The sequence below is a fragment of the Megalops cyprinoides genome, chromosome 5 (genome assembly GCF_013368585.1).
Source record: "Megalops cyprinoides isolate fMegCyp1 chromosome 5, fMegCyp1.pri, whole genome shotgun sequence".
Taxonomy (NCBI): domain Eukaryota; kingdom Metazoa; phylum Chordata; class Actinopteri; order Elopiformes; family Megalopidae; genus Megalops; species Megalops cyprinoides.
The window spans coordinates 17,203,847-17,220,946 of record NC_050587.1 but is presented as its reverse complement, the minus strand read 5'-3'; the positions used below and the strand labels follow the sequence as shown (position 1 = coordinate 17,220,946).

The following is a 17,100-nucleotide window of genomic DNA, read 5'->3' as shown; positions in this document are numbered from 1 at the left end:
ATGGTTTCACCTCTGGCAGCTCTCATAACATGAAGTATTTCACAATCCATAAAATCCATACTTTGAAATCCGTAAGATCTAGTATGTTGCCTTTTCAAATGCTAACTGGTCAAATTTACTGGAAAGAAGAAACCAATGAGGAGAAGTGTGCACTGTTTGTCCTTCATTTTCACCTACAGATACTCACATGCAAATACATTTTTTGTATTTTTTTCCTTTCTGTGTTATGTCTGCATTGAAGCCCTATAAATATCTGACCTCTGCTTGCTCCACTGACTGACCACAGAAAAGCAGGATATTTTTCCCCACAGTCCTTCCCATCACAGAAGCATCTATTTTTTTCATTTTATTATTTCTCTGAAGCAGTAGCAAAGTTTGAGGAAAATATGAAAAGGGGATCACTTTTACCTGGTTTCCTGAAAGGACTTAATACCTTACAAGATGCTATGTCGAATGCCTAGAAGCTTAATATAGTGGAAGTCTTAGTTCAGAAGTTTGAATGTTCACTGTGAGCTCAAGTAATATGACACACACTATAGAGAGATCAGACAACATTTTCCTCTGCATGTTCACTTTTCACCCCTATAACGATCAAATGGCTGCATATCATATTCTGTACATTTTACCACGCATTACTTGAAATATGATCTCAATCTTAATAGCTGCTTGGCATTTTGGTAACCGTAGAGTTATGGAGTTGTGTCCTATTGGATAAATATGGGTAACGTCCTTTTCTTGAGCACAGCTGTTTCGTTCAGCTGGCAGATCGAACCTTTAAGCGGTGAAGGTACCTCACGTTTCCCTGTGTCCTGTCTTTGTTGTCCAGACCCAGACTCCAGCACAGACATCCTGTGCCACATGATGCCCTTCTACAGCTACGATGTCCCCCACACCTGCGGCCCTGATCCCAAGATCTGCTGCCAGTTCGACTTCAAGAGGCTCCCTGGGGGGCGGATTAGCTGTCCCTGGAGGGTTCCCCCGCAGCCCATCACCGACGCCAACGTCCAGCAGAGGTGACCTTGTCCCGTGAGACGGGAGAGGAAGCGGGGGGGGAGGAGGGGGTGATTCCCGCTTCATGTAAAAAAGCTCAGCGCCTCAGCCGTCTCGCATTGTTAGCACGGCAGGCTCCCGGCAACGTTCTGGTGTTTCAAATGGAGTGGCGAACCGTGTTTGCCGGGGCCCGCCTGGTTTTCTGGCTTAATGGTTTGCGTTTTTGCTTTGTTTCGTTTAGTTTTTCTTCGTATTTCCATGTCATAGAGAGGAAATGGGGTGGACATTGATGTAGTTTCCGGTGCTTAGGAGCAGACATCATCATTCCTCTGGAAGCATTGTTCGTTCTCCCTCGAGCGCACATGTCTTTTGACTTGGCTGAAAGTCGATACGTGCCAGCGAGCAAGGCAACGATAAGGTGACTCCAATTAGTCAGGGTGCCATTGCGAGTTGCGGTTGTGTCACGAGCCTTCCACTCTTATGCCGCTGAGAAAACTCTTGATTTTAGTCTGCTAGCTTGGGTTGTTTTTTAATGCTCCCCCCCCCCCCCCCCCCCCCCCCCCCCCCCCCCCCCCCCCCCCCCCCCCCCCCCCCCCCCCCCTCCCCACATTGTTTTGGAGCTGCAACCCATTTCATTTTAGCCATCAGTAACTGGACAGTGTCATCTTTTCACTGTAACAGCCACTGTAGACATGCAGGAGCGATTTAGGCATAGCAAGTGCAATCCTGCGGTACACCTACCGGCCAACCGCAGCTATTTTCAACACTTCAAGTCTCCCAGTTCAGCAGAGTGACATACACACCTAATAAAGGTTGGGTGTGGCTTCACTGGCATCATCTGAGAAACCTGCAGGCATCTTACAAGTAACAGGGTGCCTGAGAATAACGCAATGAGTAACCCCTGCTGACATACCCACCCCTGACCCCAGTGGAGCAAAGCCGATTTATTCCAGCGGCTCCCAGCCATCTTTGGTTGATGACATGTCTGGGAGCCATAGAGCTTGCACACAGCTTGCACTCAAAGCAAGTGTTTTAACCACTGAGCTACCTATTTCAGGTAGTTTGAGTAGGTGTATGGAATGACATGTAAATATTGATCCACTTACACATATTTAAAAAGGATGAAAAATGAAGTTGAAATATTCATTTGTCTTCAGAAATTCTGCTGTCTGACAGAATTTTTAACACATTTTGCTGGAAGCCCTATATCTTAGTATCATGTGTAGGACTGCTAAACTGTGAGATATGACTTTAAAAACATTTTTTATGGTTATTCTAACTCTATATTTTGTGAAAGATACATTTTTTCCATCAAGGTCATTTCAACTGAGTATTTGGAAAGCTATGTCGATCCGGTCATTATTTGAGTTATTTTACTTGCAGTGTTCTTCCGTAAATTGCTTTGTGCAATTTATAATTCAAAACATACTTGGCATCATACTTCAGGAACATTTGTTTTATTTTTATTGCTTTTGAGACTTAAATAAATAAGAACTACAATTTTCTCTGAGAGGGCATATGTGCTATATAGGCACTTCTGTTAATTTAGTAGTGCTTAGTAGAATCCCTGATGTGGATCTAGATAGGAAAAGCTTTTGAGTTTCTAGACTATTTGTGAAGGAGATTTAGCAAAACATCAGGATATCAAAAGACGTGGATTTGATACAAGAAATATGCACTTTTTGAGAGATTTATGAACTTTAACAGCAGTGATCCCAAAAATGGCTGCACAGATTCCTGGGACAATAAAACAGGCTGCTAAAATTTCTTATTTAAATGATTTTATGTGATACAATTGTAGACATCTACTTGTTCAAATGGCAGCCAGTTATTTAAAAAGCAACTTGATTTGAAATCTGGAATGTAATGTTTTCCTAAGCTTACAGTTTAGTAGACATGCATATTTACAAAGCAATAAACTTGCACTCTGACATAAGCATGGGACATTCCTCATTGTTAATGTCTGAGTGACATAAGAAAACTTGATATATAACTACCTGCAAAATTTTTTTCCAGCCTCCATATATACCTTCAAAACATCAACTGGCTGTCCTGTAATTTTTGTTGAGAAGTTGCTATTATTCTCATCTCAATTGAAACCGAGTATTCCATCTCCTTTTCTGTCTTGCTCCAATACACTGTGAACAAAGCAGTGTTTTTGAAATCCTTATCCCTTCCATTCAAAGGGCACACATGTTGTTGGATCAGTACCGGAAGAAGTCAAAACTATTCCGTACCAAGGTGGTACTGGCACCCCTGGGGGACGATTTCCGATACACTGAAGCCTTGGAGTGGGACCAGCAGTTCCAGAACTATCAGAAACTTTTTGACTATATGAACTCTCATCCTGAATTGCATGTCAAGGTCAGTTTTATACATTTATTTAGTAACAGTACTAATATATGTCACTTATATCATTATTACTACAATTTTTCAGTTTTGAATGACCAACCATACATGTCCATTGTATTACTTTACCTCTGAAGGGCACACTTTTTATAATTAAAAAAAGAAAACAGGCAAAGACTTAGTCCAACAGAAAACTAATCTTATGACAGAAATTGGATTTTTCTTGTTTTTTTCTTGTTTCTACCCTTTTACAGTCATTGTAATTTTAGTGAAATCGGTATTATTTTTTTGTATGTATTTGTGTGGGAATTAGATATCAGTTTTTCCTCCAAGAAAGAAAACTCTTGCTACCAGGAGGCCTTGCACAGTTTTTATTGACAAAAATATGAAAGCGGAACAATGTCTTGTTTGTGCCTCTCTTGTCAAATGCATATTCATGACTGACTGACAGAAAATACTTAATTAGGCTTTCTTTTTCCTCAACACTTTTTTTTTCTGTGCAGAAACTTGTTTTTACTACAGTAATTAAATAGGAAATATTTGTAAATTGATTTTAAGGTTCTCTCTGAGGGGTTGACACTTGATATTCAGTTTTGAATTATTTATACATTTTTGTATGCTTGTCTGGGTACCAGAAAACCTGCATATTATATGAGAAATTCCAAATATTTTCACTGATGGAGAAAATATAATTGCCTAAATTTATTCTCATATTGCATTTTTAATTGTTGTTCCTTTTTCAGGCCCAGAATGTCATGTTTACAGAATTATAGTTTAATTGTGTCCAGTTGTTTTCCTAGGCCCAGTTTGGCACTATTTCAGATTACTTTGCGGCGCTTCACAAAGCAGCTGGCATTGATCCAGTAAGGGGAAGCTCTCCAGCATTTCCAGTGGTGAGTGGAGACTTCTTCACGTACGCAGACAGAGATGACCACTATTGGAGTGGATATTTCACCTCCCGTCCCTTCTACAAACGCTTGGACCGAGCCCTAGAGTCACACCTAAGGTAGGCCAATGCACCTGCTTCTTCTGTTTACACATCATGGGTCAGTGTCCATGTTACAAAGGTCTTACATCCCATTGTAATTAGTGGGGCCAGTTGCTTTCAGTATGGAATATCAGGTACATCACATTTTTTCATTAAAGTTACAAGTAAAAACATACACAGGCAAATTCACTGTTCTCTTGTGTGGTAGTTTTTCTAAACCTCCAGCCAAACTTTCAGCCAAACACACCACCTGCGACATGGATTCAGTTTAATTCCCATAATCTTTTTGACTATTAGAATTTTAAAGGTGGGGTGGATATTTTTGGAATGATCAGCGTGACTGTTTTAAGGAGTAAAAAAAAAATAAAAAAACACCAAACTAGAATGCTCCTAGATAAACATGTGGGAAGTTACTGTAGGAGCTCTGTCACACATATAGAGGGATGGCATTTACTCAAAGTGGCACTCTGGATTCGCACCCAACCCCCAGGGGTATTAATATCACTGACAGCGCCAGCACTGGGACAGACATTAATTACGGAATTTAATTGAACACAGTTTAACAGCAGAAATCTGTGAGAGAGGGTAAGTCTGTTCTTTGCATAAACAACAAGTCTGAAATCCATTGCACCCTGGGAGCAGACATGGAGATATAAGGTGCTCTTCTCAGAGTACTCCCTCCCAGAGTATGGGCTGTCGCTCAGATATTAAAATCTCACATGCAAGGGGAAAAAGCTTTGTTTTGCATGGTAAATTAAAACAAGTAGTTACGCATAATTAATGTTTCACTTGTGATAAACGATTTGTTGATTTATTTATATATTTATAGTTTTGTATTGTTTTAAACATAAGAAGTTCATACTGCAGAAGTGTGTGTGCTTTTGATTCACCTCCTCCATTTCCTGAGTGTGGCAAAATGGATGACAACATCTGGGACAAAGATATCTCTTACCAGAGGGAGGAAGATATTAATAGCTTTGTTTACTTAAGCTAATCACATACCCAGCAGCAAAGTGGGCTGAAAGAGCGACATCAGTTGTCAATTATCTCATCAGATCAAAGCTGAGGGCCTGAAAGGTTGGTAATTGTGACAGTGCTTGTTTTTGCTGCACATGGTTGGTCATCCTAGTATGATTCAAAAGGAGAAGGCTACTACCTGAATTTTGCAATGAATATAATGCAGAAGACTATGAGTGTGTGTGAAAATTCTTTTGGGTTTTGGAAAGTAAGAAACTAATAAAAATTAAGCCATCCTGATCATATGAAAGTTGTAATACCAGCAAAAGACTACATGGAAAGCCGTAGTCTTAACATCCTATGAATGTTTTACACACAGCCCAGTCATCACAATTTTTAGTCAGTTGACTAAAGCACTTTATTCTAGGTCCAATACACTGCCCTAATGGAAATATTACATTTTATAATATTACACTATAAGTTTATAAAGTTAAACTTTTGCAAAATGGGAGTTAGCAAAACTCTTTTTCTCCATCCAGCTGCTTAAAGAAACCTGTCTGATAGCTTTTGTGATCTTAAATTTTAATTTACAAAGGTTAGCAGGGTGAAGTTTGTTGTTTTTGAAGCATTTCATAATACGCCTGAACATGGCAGAAACGCTTTGTAATATCATACAAATGCAGTGGTGGTTGTTCAACTATATTACTCTGTCCTGAAAGACAGTGAAATGGTAAATCAACGACAGAGCTTTATATTGCATTGAAACTACTGACAGAAGAGCCACACTGAAATGCCGGGGTCTGTCATTGTCCTGCTCTTGTGGCACAACATTGAAGTGATGAAATCTAACATTGTCACTATCGCTTCCACCCAGGGCACTGTTTGTCTGATATTTACATGCCTTTATTCCAGGCGCCTTGCGCAGGCCTGGTGATGAATTGCCTGCCACCTGCTTTGAAGCAGCACTTGTTATGTGTGCAGTGGTGCCTGCTCTGGACTCACTCAGCCCAAAGGGTCAGAGCTCATGCTGATCTCTATGATGAGAAGTTGCTTGACATACATGTATATTCTTGTGATGGGAAGCCTGAACAGCCATGCACCCCATAATAAGTGGAGCATTAGTACCCTTGTCCATCATAGACTTCAACCAATCATATGGCTTTGCTTTCCTGACCAGGAGACCACAGTGGCAGAAAAATTGCTGTTCCAGGTGGTGTAGGGGTGGGTAGGTCAGCCAGAGTTTTATCATCTCTCCACTCTCAGGCACCTTGTGATTCATTGGTTGATTCAACTGTTGAGTTGCTCAGATAACATCACTGGAGTGGCGCTTATCCTCTATTGAGCACCCACTTCCCTGTGTTGCACTGTGGGACTTGTAGTGCTATATAAAATAGCTGTTGGCTGCGTGCGATAGCAGTTGTTGCAGTGAGACGAGATTAGCATGCAGTTGGCAATTCAAAAAACAGGGTTGCATGAAGGGGAGAAAGTATAAAGGAGCCTTACTGTGTTCATCTGGAAGTGATGATAGGTCATCACACCGTCTCCATGATGTTGTTCATCAAGGAGGAATGCAATAGAAGGCATTACTGAAGTTAGGAGACCTCTGATGTCAAAGTGGCAGCTAAAGGCAGGACTACAGAGCCAGAGTGGATATCGTTTGATCAGCAAACAAGTTTAAAATAGGCCAGAGAACCAATTTCCTATTAGTTTCAGTGTGTACTGATTTTTAATTTTTTTTTCCCCCCCAGTACTTTTGTTAGTTCTACAGGAATACTGTATTGCCATTTGGAACTTATAATCATTTAATATCCAGTTGAATTTTCTGGGAAAAAAAAAAACAATACACTTACCAAAATGTGACCTTTGAACTGTTCTGGCTGTTTCATTTTTGCAGGGGAAATTCAAAAGCATTCATGTATGGGTTATTCTTTTACGCAAAAGATTTTTTTCAGTTGACAGTTGCATTAAATTATAGCATTTGTTAAAAGAGAACTGAAAAATGTAAGGTGTTCTTAAAATGACTAGCTTTACCAGTTTAAGTCCCACTTAGAGCCTGTAAATGTAAAAGTGCCCTATTACTTTACAGATTAGTTGTATATGATCTTAAAAGCATGCAAGCTATGTGGCAGCAAACCCATTGTTTCCTTTTAATAAAGTCTCTGCTAGCTTAATAGCAAATGCACTAAATATTAAATATTAAATATTGTCTTGAAACCCTAGAATGAAATAATCGTGTAGCTTATAAAATCAAATTTTACATTGTAAACTGTTAGGGCCAAAAAAATCCTGCCCTTGCTCTCTGTCATTCGATTCTTTGAGTTCATGAGTATGAATACTGTATGAGGCTCAACAGTTTTTCCTTTAAGGTTCTCTGTCTGTTGTTTCAGCTGTGTAATGGATTCTTGGGTTATTGTGGGGGCAAAATGATGTGTGGGGCAATTGAATACGAGGGGAAAGCTTTCATGGTGGTTAGTGCTGTCCTTCACCAAGCATGTTGCAAATGTATGTACAGTAGGCTGGGATTGTCTCTCTTATGGTGGGAAGTGTTTTCCATTTCAGTGGAGTAGAAGATGTGCCCAACAAATAGTTATTCGGCAGCTGACAGTGTATATATATATATATATATATATATATATATATATATATATATATATATATATATTCAGTGTTGACTTTTGATACTGTTTTTTATAAGTGAAGGTCAGTGCTTTAAAGCAACCTGTACAATCAGGCCTGTACTTCAGTGTGTGTTGCATTATAATGCGGTGATGTGAATTTGCAAGTTTAATGTAGCAAACCTACTGATTTGGCATACCTCCCAGTTGCCTACTGTGCCCCTGTGGCTACTGGTGTGACTCACTCAAGTGCATCAGGCCCTCAGCCGTTTCACGGCTTTCCCATTTATATTACATTACATTTTGTCATTTAGCAGATGCTCCTATGCGGAGTGGCTTAAAAAGAAAGAGAACAAGGTGTATCATAAAGTGGAATGAAAAAGTTGTACATGCAGGACACCACTGATCACACCCGAACATGCACCAGGCCCTTACACAGTGCCGTGGTAACTAGTGCATAATTGCTTCAATACGCAAGTTCAGTACCCTACAGGAAGATTATAACATACCCAACCATAAAACTACACAAAAAGCCAAGGTGAGCTGTGCTTGGGTAGGGGAGCATTTGAATATACAATCATTAAAGATGAGTCAAATTATATCCAATATATTTGAGAAGATTATGAAGCGTGACTAATTTAACCATTTCCAATTTCTATGCTAATGCTCCCTGCATACCAGAGGAAGGAGTCTGCGGGGGTCTGTTTCAAAGTGGGCATTTATGTGACGTAGTGGTTAGGGTAGTGACACAGGGATCATGGCTTTGAATCCTTTAACAGGGTGATTAACTTGAATCATTGCTCTGAAAATCCAGCTGTACAACACACTGCAGTCCCTGGATAAGAACATCATCTTGCAGGGGAACTCCGCTAAAAAAAATACGAATGAAGTCGCTCTGAAGAAAGCTACAACACGCTGTCACATTGTCTTTTAATATACATGCATATGCAGCTAAAATCAACTTAACCCTGTACATAGAAACCCGTCTTGCTAATGAAGGCCATTTTTGTTTGCTACTTAAAGTGTAGGTCTTAAAATGTTGCTTTCTCTAAACATTTAAGATGTTTGATTTGCTTTCATTTTTTATTATTGTAATTATATTGTTATATTATTGTTTACATTCATGTATAAAATGGGTTGGTGTGCTACCATTGAGCCTGCATTTTTTAAAGATCCCTCTTCTTCAAGATACTACTTAATCTGTCTCCTCACAGAAAGCTGGTTAGAGGGGCACAAACCAAAATTTCTGTTTTCCCAGTAGAAGAATACACAAGCCTGTGCTCCGCAGTTAGCATTAGCTTACAGTAGTTTAGTTTTGATGTAGTTCACTTCATTTCAGACAAGATCCATCACAGCCATGTTCTGGATATTTTGCCTTATACAGTGCAGTCAAGGCAATGTAGTAAAACAGTACGGTATTGTATTCAGATGGATTCACAAATAAATTGGAATCCAGCATCCAAAAGAACTGGACACAGACTTGGTTCCCTCAGGTCAGTAAGAGTATACTGAAGTGTGACCCAATATAGACCTGCTGTCTAACTAATGATATCCAAATACAGTAACTCGACTCGGTATGTTTCAACTTGCTATGTAGCAAATCAGAAAAAGAAAAAATCTCAAACACACTTACTCTCTGTAATTTACTGTCAGTATCAGAACCCTCTCAGCTTCATTAATACACATTAACTCTTCTCCAATACCTCTGTTTTCTCACTTGTTTTATTTTATATTCACATGTGAAAAATAATTTATCTTTCTTCTCTGCATTCTATTGAGTGCTCATCTTTTTCTGGTAAGGCACTTTACTTATTTAATCTACCACATAAGTTGTTGTTTCATTGGAATTCCTATTCTCAAATGAGTACATTTAGTTTCTGGAATGATATGACCCATTATCCTAGAATGCTGTAGAAGGGTTTTAAAAATGTCAGCTCCTCATTGGCTGATTGTGTCATCTTAGAGTAGCGAATAATGGCCTGAATTGTCCAATGAGAACAACACATCAGTGCTTCCAGACAGAAGCTTATCAGGAACAGGAAATTATATTGTAAGTAGCATATTCACATAAAAATGGACAATGCAGTGCCAAAAATGTGTTCTGTATTGTATAATTCCCTCATTGAAAAGCATGTGCATTGCACGCACTTATGGAATAGGACAGAAAATGAAATACACAATAATGAAATGTATAGCTCCGCTTTATAGAGTAGTGTATTTAGCATTGTCTTAGCATCACTGCTCAATCAAAAGTGTGAGCACCTGATACAGTACAGCAGTGTACTTTTAGGTTAATGAGCTCTTCTTTAATTCACCCATCAGAAGTATTTATGATATGGACATTTATGGGTTGTTGTCTTCATAGAAAAGGAAAAATACAGCAGTTCTATTGACTCAAGTTGACTTTGTACGTTCAAGGTATGTGGTTTGGTGTATGTGTCTTTTTAGTAAGTGTGACCTGAATGTAAACAGGTCACACTGATAAGAGCAACAAATGCTATTACACCCACCCACCCATGCACATTTTAGATGTAATTTTTCAAACTCAATTTGGTGTGACTGCTTTCATTTTATACCACAGAAAAGTACAAAGTGGCATGCACTGAAGCTAAGAGGCGAACAGGGAACAGCTAAATAAAAGAGACTGACATGATAAATATGCATCGATATAGCTGTAGGGTAGCTTACATTTTTCATGGCCCTGTCACTCTTTAATGTAGACAGATTGCTAAGAAAACAGGGAACTAGGTCAGTGGCACAAGACATAAATCTTGTAGCCGTGGCATCTCTGATTAGGGTGACACATTAAATACGAGGAAGTTGCAGCCCTGCCTTGGCATATGTGAAAGCTACTAATGCATGTCTGTATGAAGTACTGCTCCTGTCCAGAGAGTTTGGGCTTTGTTGGACATTAGTGCTGTGATGATCGAGTTTCTTCTCCTTTTGTGCACAGCAGAAGCAAGGAGGAATGGAAAACAAAGCCCCTTTGGTTCATTCATGGTTTTAAATAATGCTGTCGTGCCTAAAGACACTTCCATTCAGCATCTCTTAATATTTCACTGTAGCATATGTAAATGATTGTGTATGTCCCTCTCAAATAAAATGATGTGAATCCAGAAATTTTTCTTATGCTCATTGGTTTCTAAAAATATTTGCATTGAACTCATACATGGATTTGACCTAACTTAAACAAAGAGACAATGTTGTAGTGATCCCCCCTTTCCTTTAGTTTGATTGTAGTTATTTTCGCTTATGCATAGAAGTCTGCAGTTCCAACCAGTCAACCCATTGACAAAGTGTGACTTAAATTCTTCCGTCCTTATTATGTGAACCCATGAAAAGAGTTAGGCAACTGTGACAACTCCAGGAAAAATTAAAGCGTTCTTTGTTGAGCTTACTGGCTTTTTTTAGATTGTTGTTTAAGACTTAATGTTTTGGCCATTTTAAGTTTTTTTTTTTTTTTTTTTTTTTTTTTTTTTTTTTTTTTTTTTGAAATTAAATAATTAGGAATGATATAAAAGGCAATGCTTGGGATTTGTGTGTTTCTATATTTAGGATCAAAATATAACTAATTTCACTGTCAGAGTAGCATGACTTGCATTAGTTATAATGGGAAGGACCAGTTTTGTGGGCTCAGTGAGAGTCATGTGCTGTGTGGGCGGCCTCCACTCACTTTCTGGTCTCTAACTCCTACTCTTTACTGAGAGTGCAGTGGGCCTGTCCCAATACTTCCCCCTATCTGCTGTACTTTTAACTGTCAACATTACAGTGCAACACTGCATTTATGATATGGACCTCAGCGTGCTTGCATTAAAATCCCAGGTATGGCTACATTTTAATGTCTCTGTGCTTAAAAGTCACTCTTATCAGTACTTTAATTTAAATAGTGTTATAATTCCCTTTTATTTGCATTGATACTATCTATTATAGTCTAGACTCAACAATTCTCAAATATGTTGTCATTGCTTAGTCTATTAATTCAAATTTTAATCTTGTATGTTACTGACGTGATATATGTATTTATATGTCAACATATATTTCCTGTTTGATAACCTATAGTTATGTTTTCTCCTTTAATGATAAGCTCTGCTTTATTTTCTCTTTGTATTCTTTTTTATACAGTATCTGTGAAATCTGATGTATGACGTCATTGTTTATATTTGAAATATTTTGATTTGCAACTGATACGTGCTTATATGAATCTTTGTTACTAAGCAGCATCAGTCAATCATAAAATATTTATTGGATTTTCAGGCCCTTGGTCCTAATTTTAGCCAAACCTGACTTTCATATTTTCCATTCAAAGCTAGTTATAAATTTCAGACTCCACCTGCTGCATGAGAACACAACAATAGAACTGCATTGAAAGACCTTCCCAAGTAAACTCAGCAACGTCAAAAAGAGCTCTGCTGCCCTTGAGGATGTAAGTGGAATTTCAGCAAATGGGAGTTATAACAGAAGGGAATATCACACCTGGAACATTGGCTCCTCTATTAAACAGTGCAAAAAAGCACACATTATTGTTTTTTTTTTTTTTGTTGCTGTTTATTTGCTGAGCGGTGCAGCTAGTACTAGTTGCTAGTTAAGTCCCTAGGGTAGCATGCTAGATATTTAGATACACACTGAGCTTGATACAGTACAGTATCTAAGCATATCTACTGTCTTGTTGCTGTGGCTAGCTACTGACCTTTTTACTGTTTATTATGTTGGACGATGAAAACTGTGTGTAGCTGGTTGTAGTTACTCTTTAGGTTTTTCCACAGTTGTATGGTAAATTCTACAGATGCATTTTGTTGTTTGTTAAGCTTATATTCTGTACAGAGGATTAAAATAGCTGAGCTAATATCAGAAACATTTGTGCCACAATCTTCTACCCCCAAAAATCTTCCTATCAGACTTCTCAAATTAATTTTACTGAAAGGAAAACAAAGGGACACCTTTACCTGTATGAACATACTGCATGTTTTCATCTCTTGTGCTTTAAAAGTAGAAACTTCACTTAATTGTCAGACTCTTGCTGAGTATGAATATATGTCTACAGAGACTTGGAAATATGTTTTCTAATATGTGCTTTTGTAACAGTGTGTAGCAGTGTATAACGTAACAACAGTAAGCTTCACCTACATATTGCTACTCTTAATGACTTTGTAGTGATTGAAAAGAAGAGGAAAAGGTGTCTGCTTTCTTTGTGGCAAGGTTTCTTGTTTGAGAAACCATTTATCCTTTTGAGTCACATCTGTCACTTTGTACTTGAGAGGTGAATTTAACTTTATTGTAAGGAACAGAAAATGTTGAAGTGTTTTGCAGCCAAAGAAACAAAGCATTTCTCTGAGCGCCCAAGGCTGCAAAAAACTTTTTTTTTCTGACAGGCATTTACCCATGGACCCCAAAGATGCAGTTTAGCACCTTGGTCCTATCCTAAAGGGGACCAGGAGGACCAAATTATATTGGACAAGCAACTTTTCAAAACATTACTCTGATATCCATAATATTAGGAACATGAATCATTGCACACAAATGTACATGGTGTTTTGATAACAATTTTGTAAAAATATCAGTTTTGACATCACTTGAGCACTCCCTGGTCCTGTATTTTCATACTGAAACCTGTAATGACATCCATTTAGGTATAGAGGAATGATCAATTGCGGGTGTTAGCTAATTTGAGACAGCCAAAGACAGAATTAAAAATCGCAGAATTGCATATGGACATTTGGTCAAGCACTTTTATTTGACGATTCGGGAAGGGCATTCCATCTGACACTCTTGTCCCAAAGACAGTGAAATGCTAGAGGCAGAAAGTTCAGCACACAAGAAAAAGTGGGTGTTGTCAGCCTTGAGATCATGTATAGTCAGTGCACATTTTGTGTTTTGAGGAGACACCTTGGCTCAGAAGGACATATGGGTTAAGGTTGAGACATCCTCTAAAAACCAACAGCAATCCAAGCTATGTTTCCAATTAATGTTTAGCTGCAATGATGAAGACTGCCAAAGAATCCCAGATCCCCTTTAGAAAACAGCTCCAGAGCACCAGAAGTTTAGCAAAAGTAAATGTCATAATAATTCTTTCATTCAAAACCTCTAAATTATATTTACCAGATTAATAATCTGTTACTATACACATAGCTCCATTTAATGTGGGAGGCAATTGCCTGTCTTGCTATCAAGGTTAAATTATTTACCCCTCATTTCAGCTTCAAAAGACATTTTCAGAGTCCTCAAGAATCACACTGCATTTGCTATCAGACATTGACAGGATGTTCACTAACACTGAAGTCAAAGTTAATGAAATAACCTATATGGAAATAAAATGTACTGGTGTTCAGTTTTGGTTATTAATTATTTTGCAGTGGAAAATATGCTTGATGAAAAAATGTCACCAAATCACCAAGTATTATAGATATGTAAAATTCATACTGGAATTAACTCAATCAACTCAAAATCCATGTCGGATCACTGGAAATTGAACTTGAAAATTAAGATCAAGAAGAACCCAAGAGAATTGAAGAATGCTTCACCTGGAATGATGAATATTTAATGCAATTCCAGGTCAATATTTTACCTTTGTGTTGCCTGGGGAATACTAAAAGAACAGACTAGAGAACCTTTCTTCTTGTTTAAATAAATAAATATGAGAGATTTTAGTGGTGGCAGTTTGTGTTGGGGCTTTGGAAAACACACAAATTGACTATCATGAAATTCAATTTGCACAATTAAACCTCCCCTTGCAAGACTACTTAGTGTTTCATTTGATTCACATTCTCAATTTTTGTAATGTATTGCAGAATCTGTTAAACGAGTCCATAATTACATTCAGTCACAAAAAAGGTTGATTGCTTACTTGTTTGCTGTGACAATAATATTTCTTTCAAAAGAAAGCATTGGGTTGAAGGTGTTTCTGGAAGACATGGCAGGTTTTAGACCTTGGTTTTGGTGGGGAGTGGTGGAACGTTCTGTGCTCCATGTACGAGCCTCCTAAAAGAAATCTTTATAATGGCACAGATTCAGGTATGATCTCAAGGCTATAGTTTTTCATGTTTGGAACATCATTAGGAGTGTTGTGAACAAAGCAGATGATCTACTTGATGAGGGTGATGACAGAAGGCATTAACTTTATTTCTACAGTCTTGAAAGGTCTTAATCAGTTCAGCTCTGACAACCAGCTAAAAGGCGTTGCATTTTTAAATTGAAATAGCTGAAGAGTTGGGTCTCACCAAAAGTCGCTTCCTCCATTTCTGTCATTTCTGTTTTATTGATCTCTCTTGTCACAACCAATGTTCCACTTTGAGAACAAGAAGGACTTCATAACACACTTCTTCCATTAAATGAAGCCCTCTAAACTTGGAACATCAGTCAGTGCACAGCTGTAATATAAAGAGTAAAGGACCAATTCTCCTATGAAAAACACTTAATTCCTTATTGTAGAGCTCTGGGTTTTTCTGTAATATGCTTTCTCTGAATTTTCTCTAATACTATATTACAAGCGCAGACACCTTCCCATCCTCAGCTCTTTGGGTGGAGTTTACAACAGTAGTTAGGCCAGAGATGGTGCATGATTTTATGAATATCTGAACTATTAGGTGCATTGACAGTTTGGTACCTGGTGTGTGACAAAGTTATTCACTACTTAGCCAGCTAACAAACAGTAGGAAGAGAGTAAGAAGATGGAAATAGAATGAGAGAGTAACAATATAAAAATATCAAGGTTGATTATAAAGTCATGATGGTTAGCTTTAAAATGGAAAATGTGATCATCGAAACTGGTCAGTTACTTCAGTGCGTTTACTTGAAGTGATGAAACATTTATTTAGTGCATGTTTTGCAGTAGACATGCTATAGATATGTAATTATGTGCATAAAAGTTTTCATTGAATCATTATTGCAGCAGAATTATCATACGATTTCTTATATTTACACAACAGAATTTGGGAAGTTTGTTCCTTGAATTTCTGGAAGTTTTTTTTTATTACACGGTCATCCCTCTGAAATAATTTTAAGACCATGTTATCATGTTAATGCTTTTTTTTTTCTGTGCAGCCTCCAGTATGACAAAAATCTGTGATAAAAGAAGACATCTGATGAGAAGGAGTGCTTTTTTTGTCATTTACCATGGGCCTCTCAATTTTCCTGAAACCCAAATGCACAGAGATTAATTTCAAAGGTTGCAGGCAGAACACCCTGCTCGGAAGCAGGCGGTATTTCACAGTGAATTACGCCGCCATAAAACGGAGCTCCTTGACATGGAATAATGCTGGGGCCTCATTTGAATGAAGCTTATGAAAGCGATATTGCATTTAGTGCTGGAGACGGAGAGTGACTTGAGGGGAGATAATCAGACATAAGTAGTGAAGAAACAGAAGATTAGCACTGATGCTGATATACTTCGTAGCATTAAGCAGTCAGTGGTGGCGGGTAGAGTCGCTATTGTGTAGATGGAGGGTAATGTCACTTTCTATTTAAATGGGTCATTTCCATAGAAAATGCGTGTACGATTAGGCCTATTTAATTGTTTCACATGACAATCTCAGTTGCTCAGATCCTAACATTTGTGTACATCTAAAATATTAATATAAATAAAAGAGGCAGAAATTGTTCCTGGAATACCATTTAGATAACATAGGAATATAATTAGTAGACTGAGATGTAGTAGTGCACTTACTACAGTATGTGCTTGATTGTCTACTCTTAGTACTGCTGCAAATACTACAAAGACTACTACTTCTGCTATTCCTGTTGGTTATAATAATGAATTGTTGCTCTTAAGATAGTGGAGGGGAAACAGAGAGAGCTGAGTCAGTCTTTGTTACCTGCTTGAATTCTGCAGAGATTCTTTTGTGGGGTTCATAAAAGTCTAATGATCCTGCTTTATGCACTTAAGGTCCCACGGACACATAGACGAATGAAGCTGCCTCGTTTTTTTCGGAACGGAACACATTGCACATTTTAATGAGCTCTGCTGGTGTTCAGTGGCCAGGCCCAGGGATCGAAGAGAGGTCAGCGCTAGAGGAGCGGGGGGTGGCGGAGGCACAGTGAAATAATGTACACCCCCTGGGCCGCCTGGAGCCCTGCCCGTTATCATCACAACCGTGAACCTAGGAAATGACACCCATTTAAAGGACAAGCGGCTAAGATCTGACAAGGCGATACAATGTTAAACACATTTAGTTTGATCTTATTAAGAGGATCTCTTGTGGAGCGTGG

At 38.3% G+C, this 17,100-nt stretch overlaps 1 protein-coding gene across 1 annotated transcript in view; it reads left to right on the top strand.

The window, feature by feature from the left end:
* Positions 1–17,100, top strand: part of man2a1 (mannosidase, alpha, class 2A, member 1) — a 102,723-nt gene that overhangs the window by 42,791 nt on the left and 42,832 nt on the right. Inside the window, exons 7-9 of the mRNA XM_036528970.1 lie at positions 827–1,013; positions 3,177–3,354; positions 4,140–4,345. Of these exons, the coding sequence (XP_036384863.1) occupies positions 827–1,013; positions 3,177–3,354; positions 4,140–4,345 (571 nt within the window). The remainder of the gene's footprint in view (positions 1–826; positions 1,014–3,176; positions 3,355–4,139; positions 4,346–17,100) is intronic.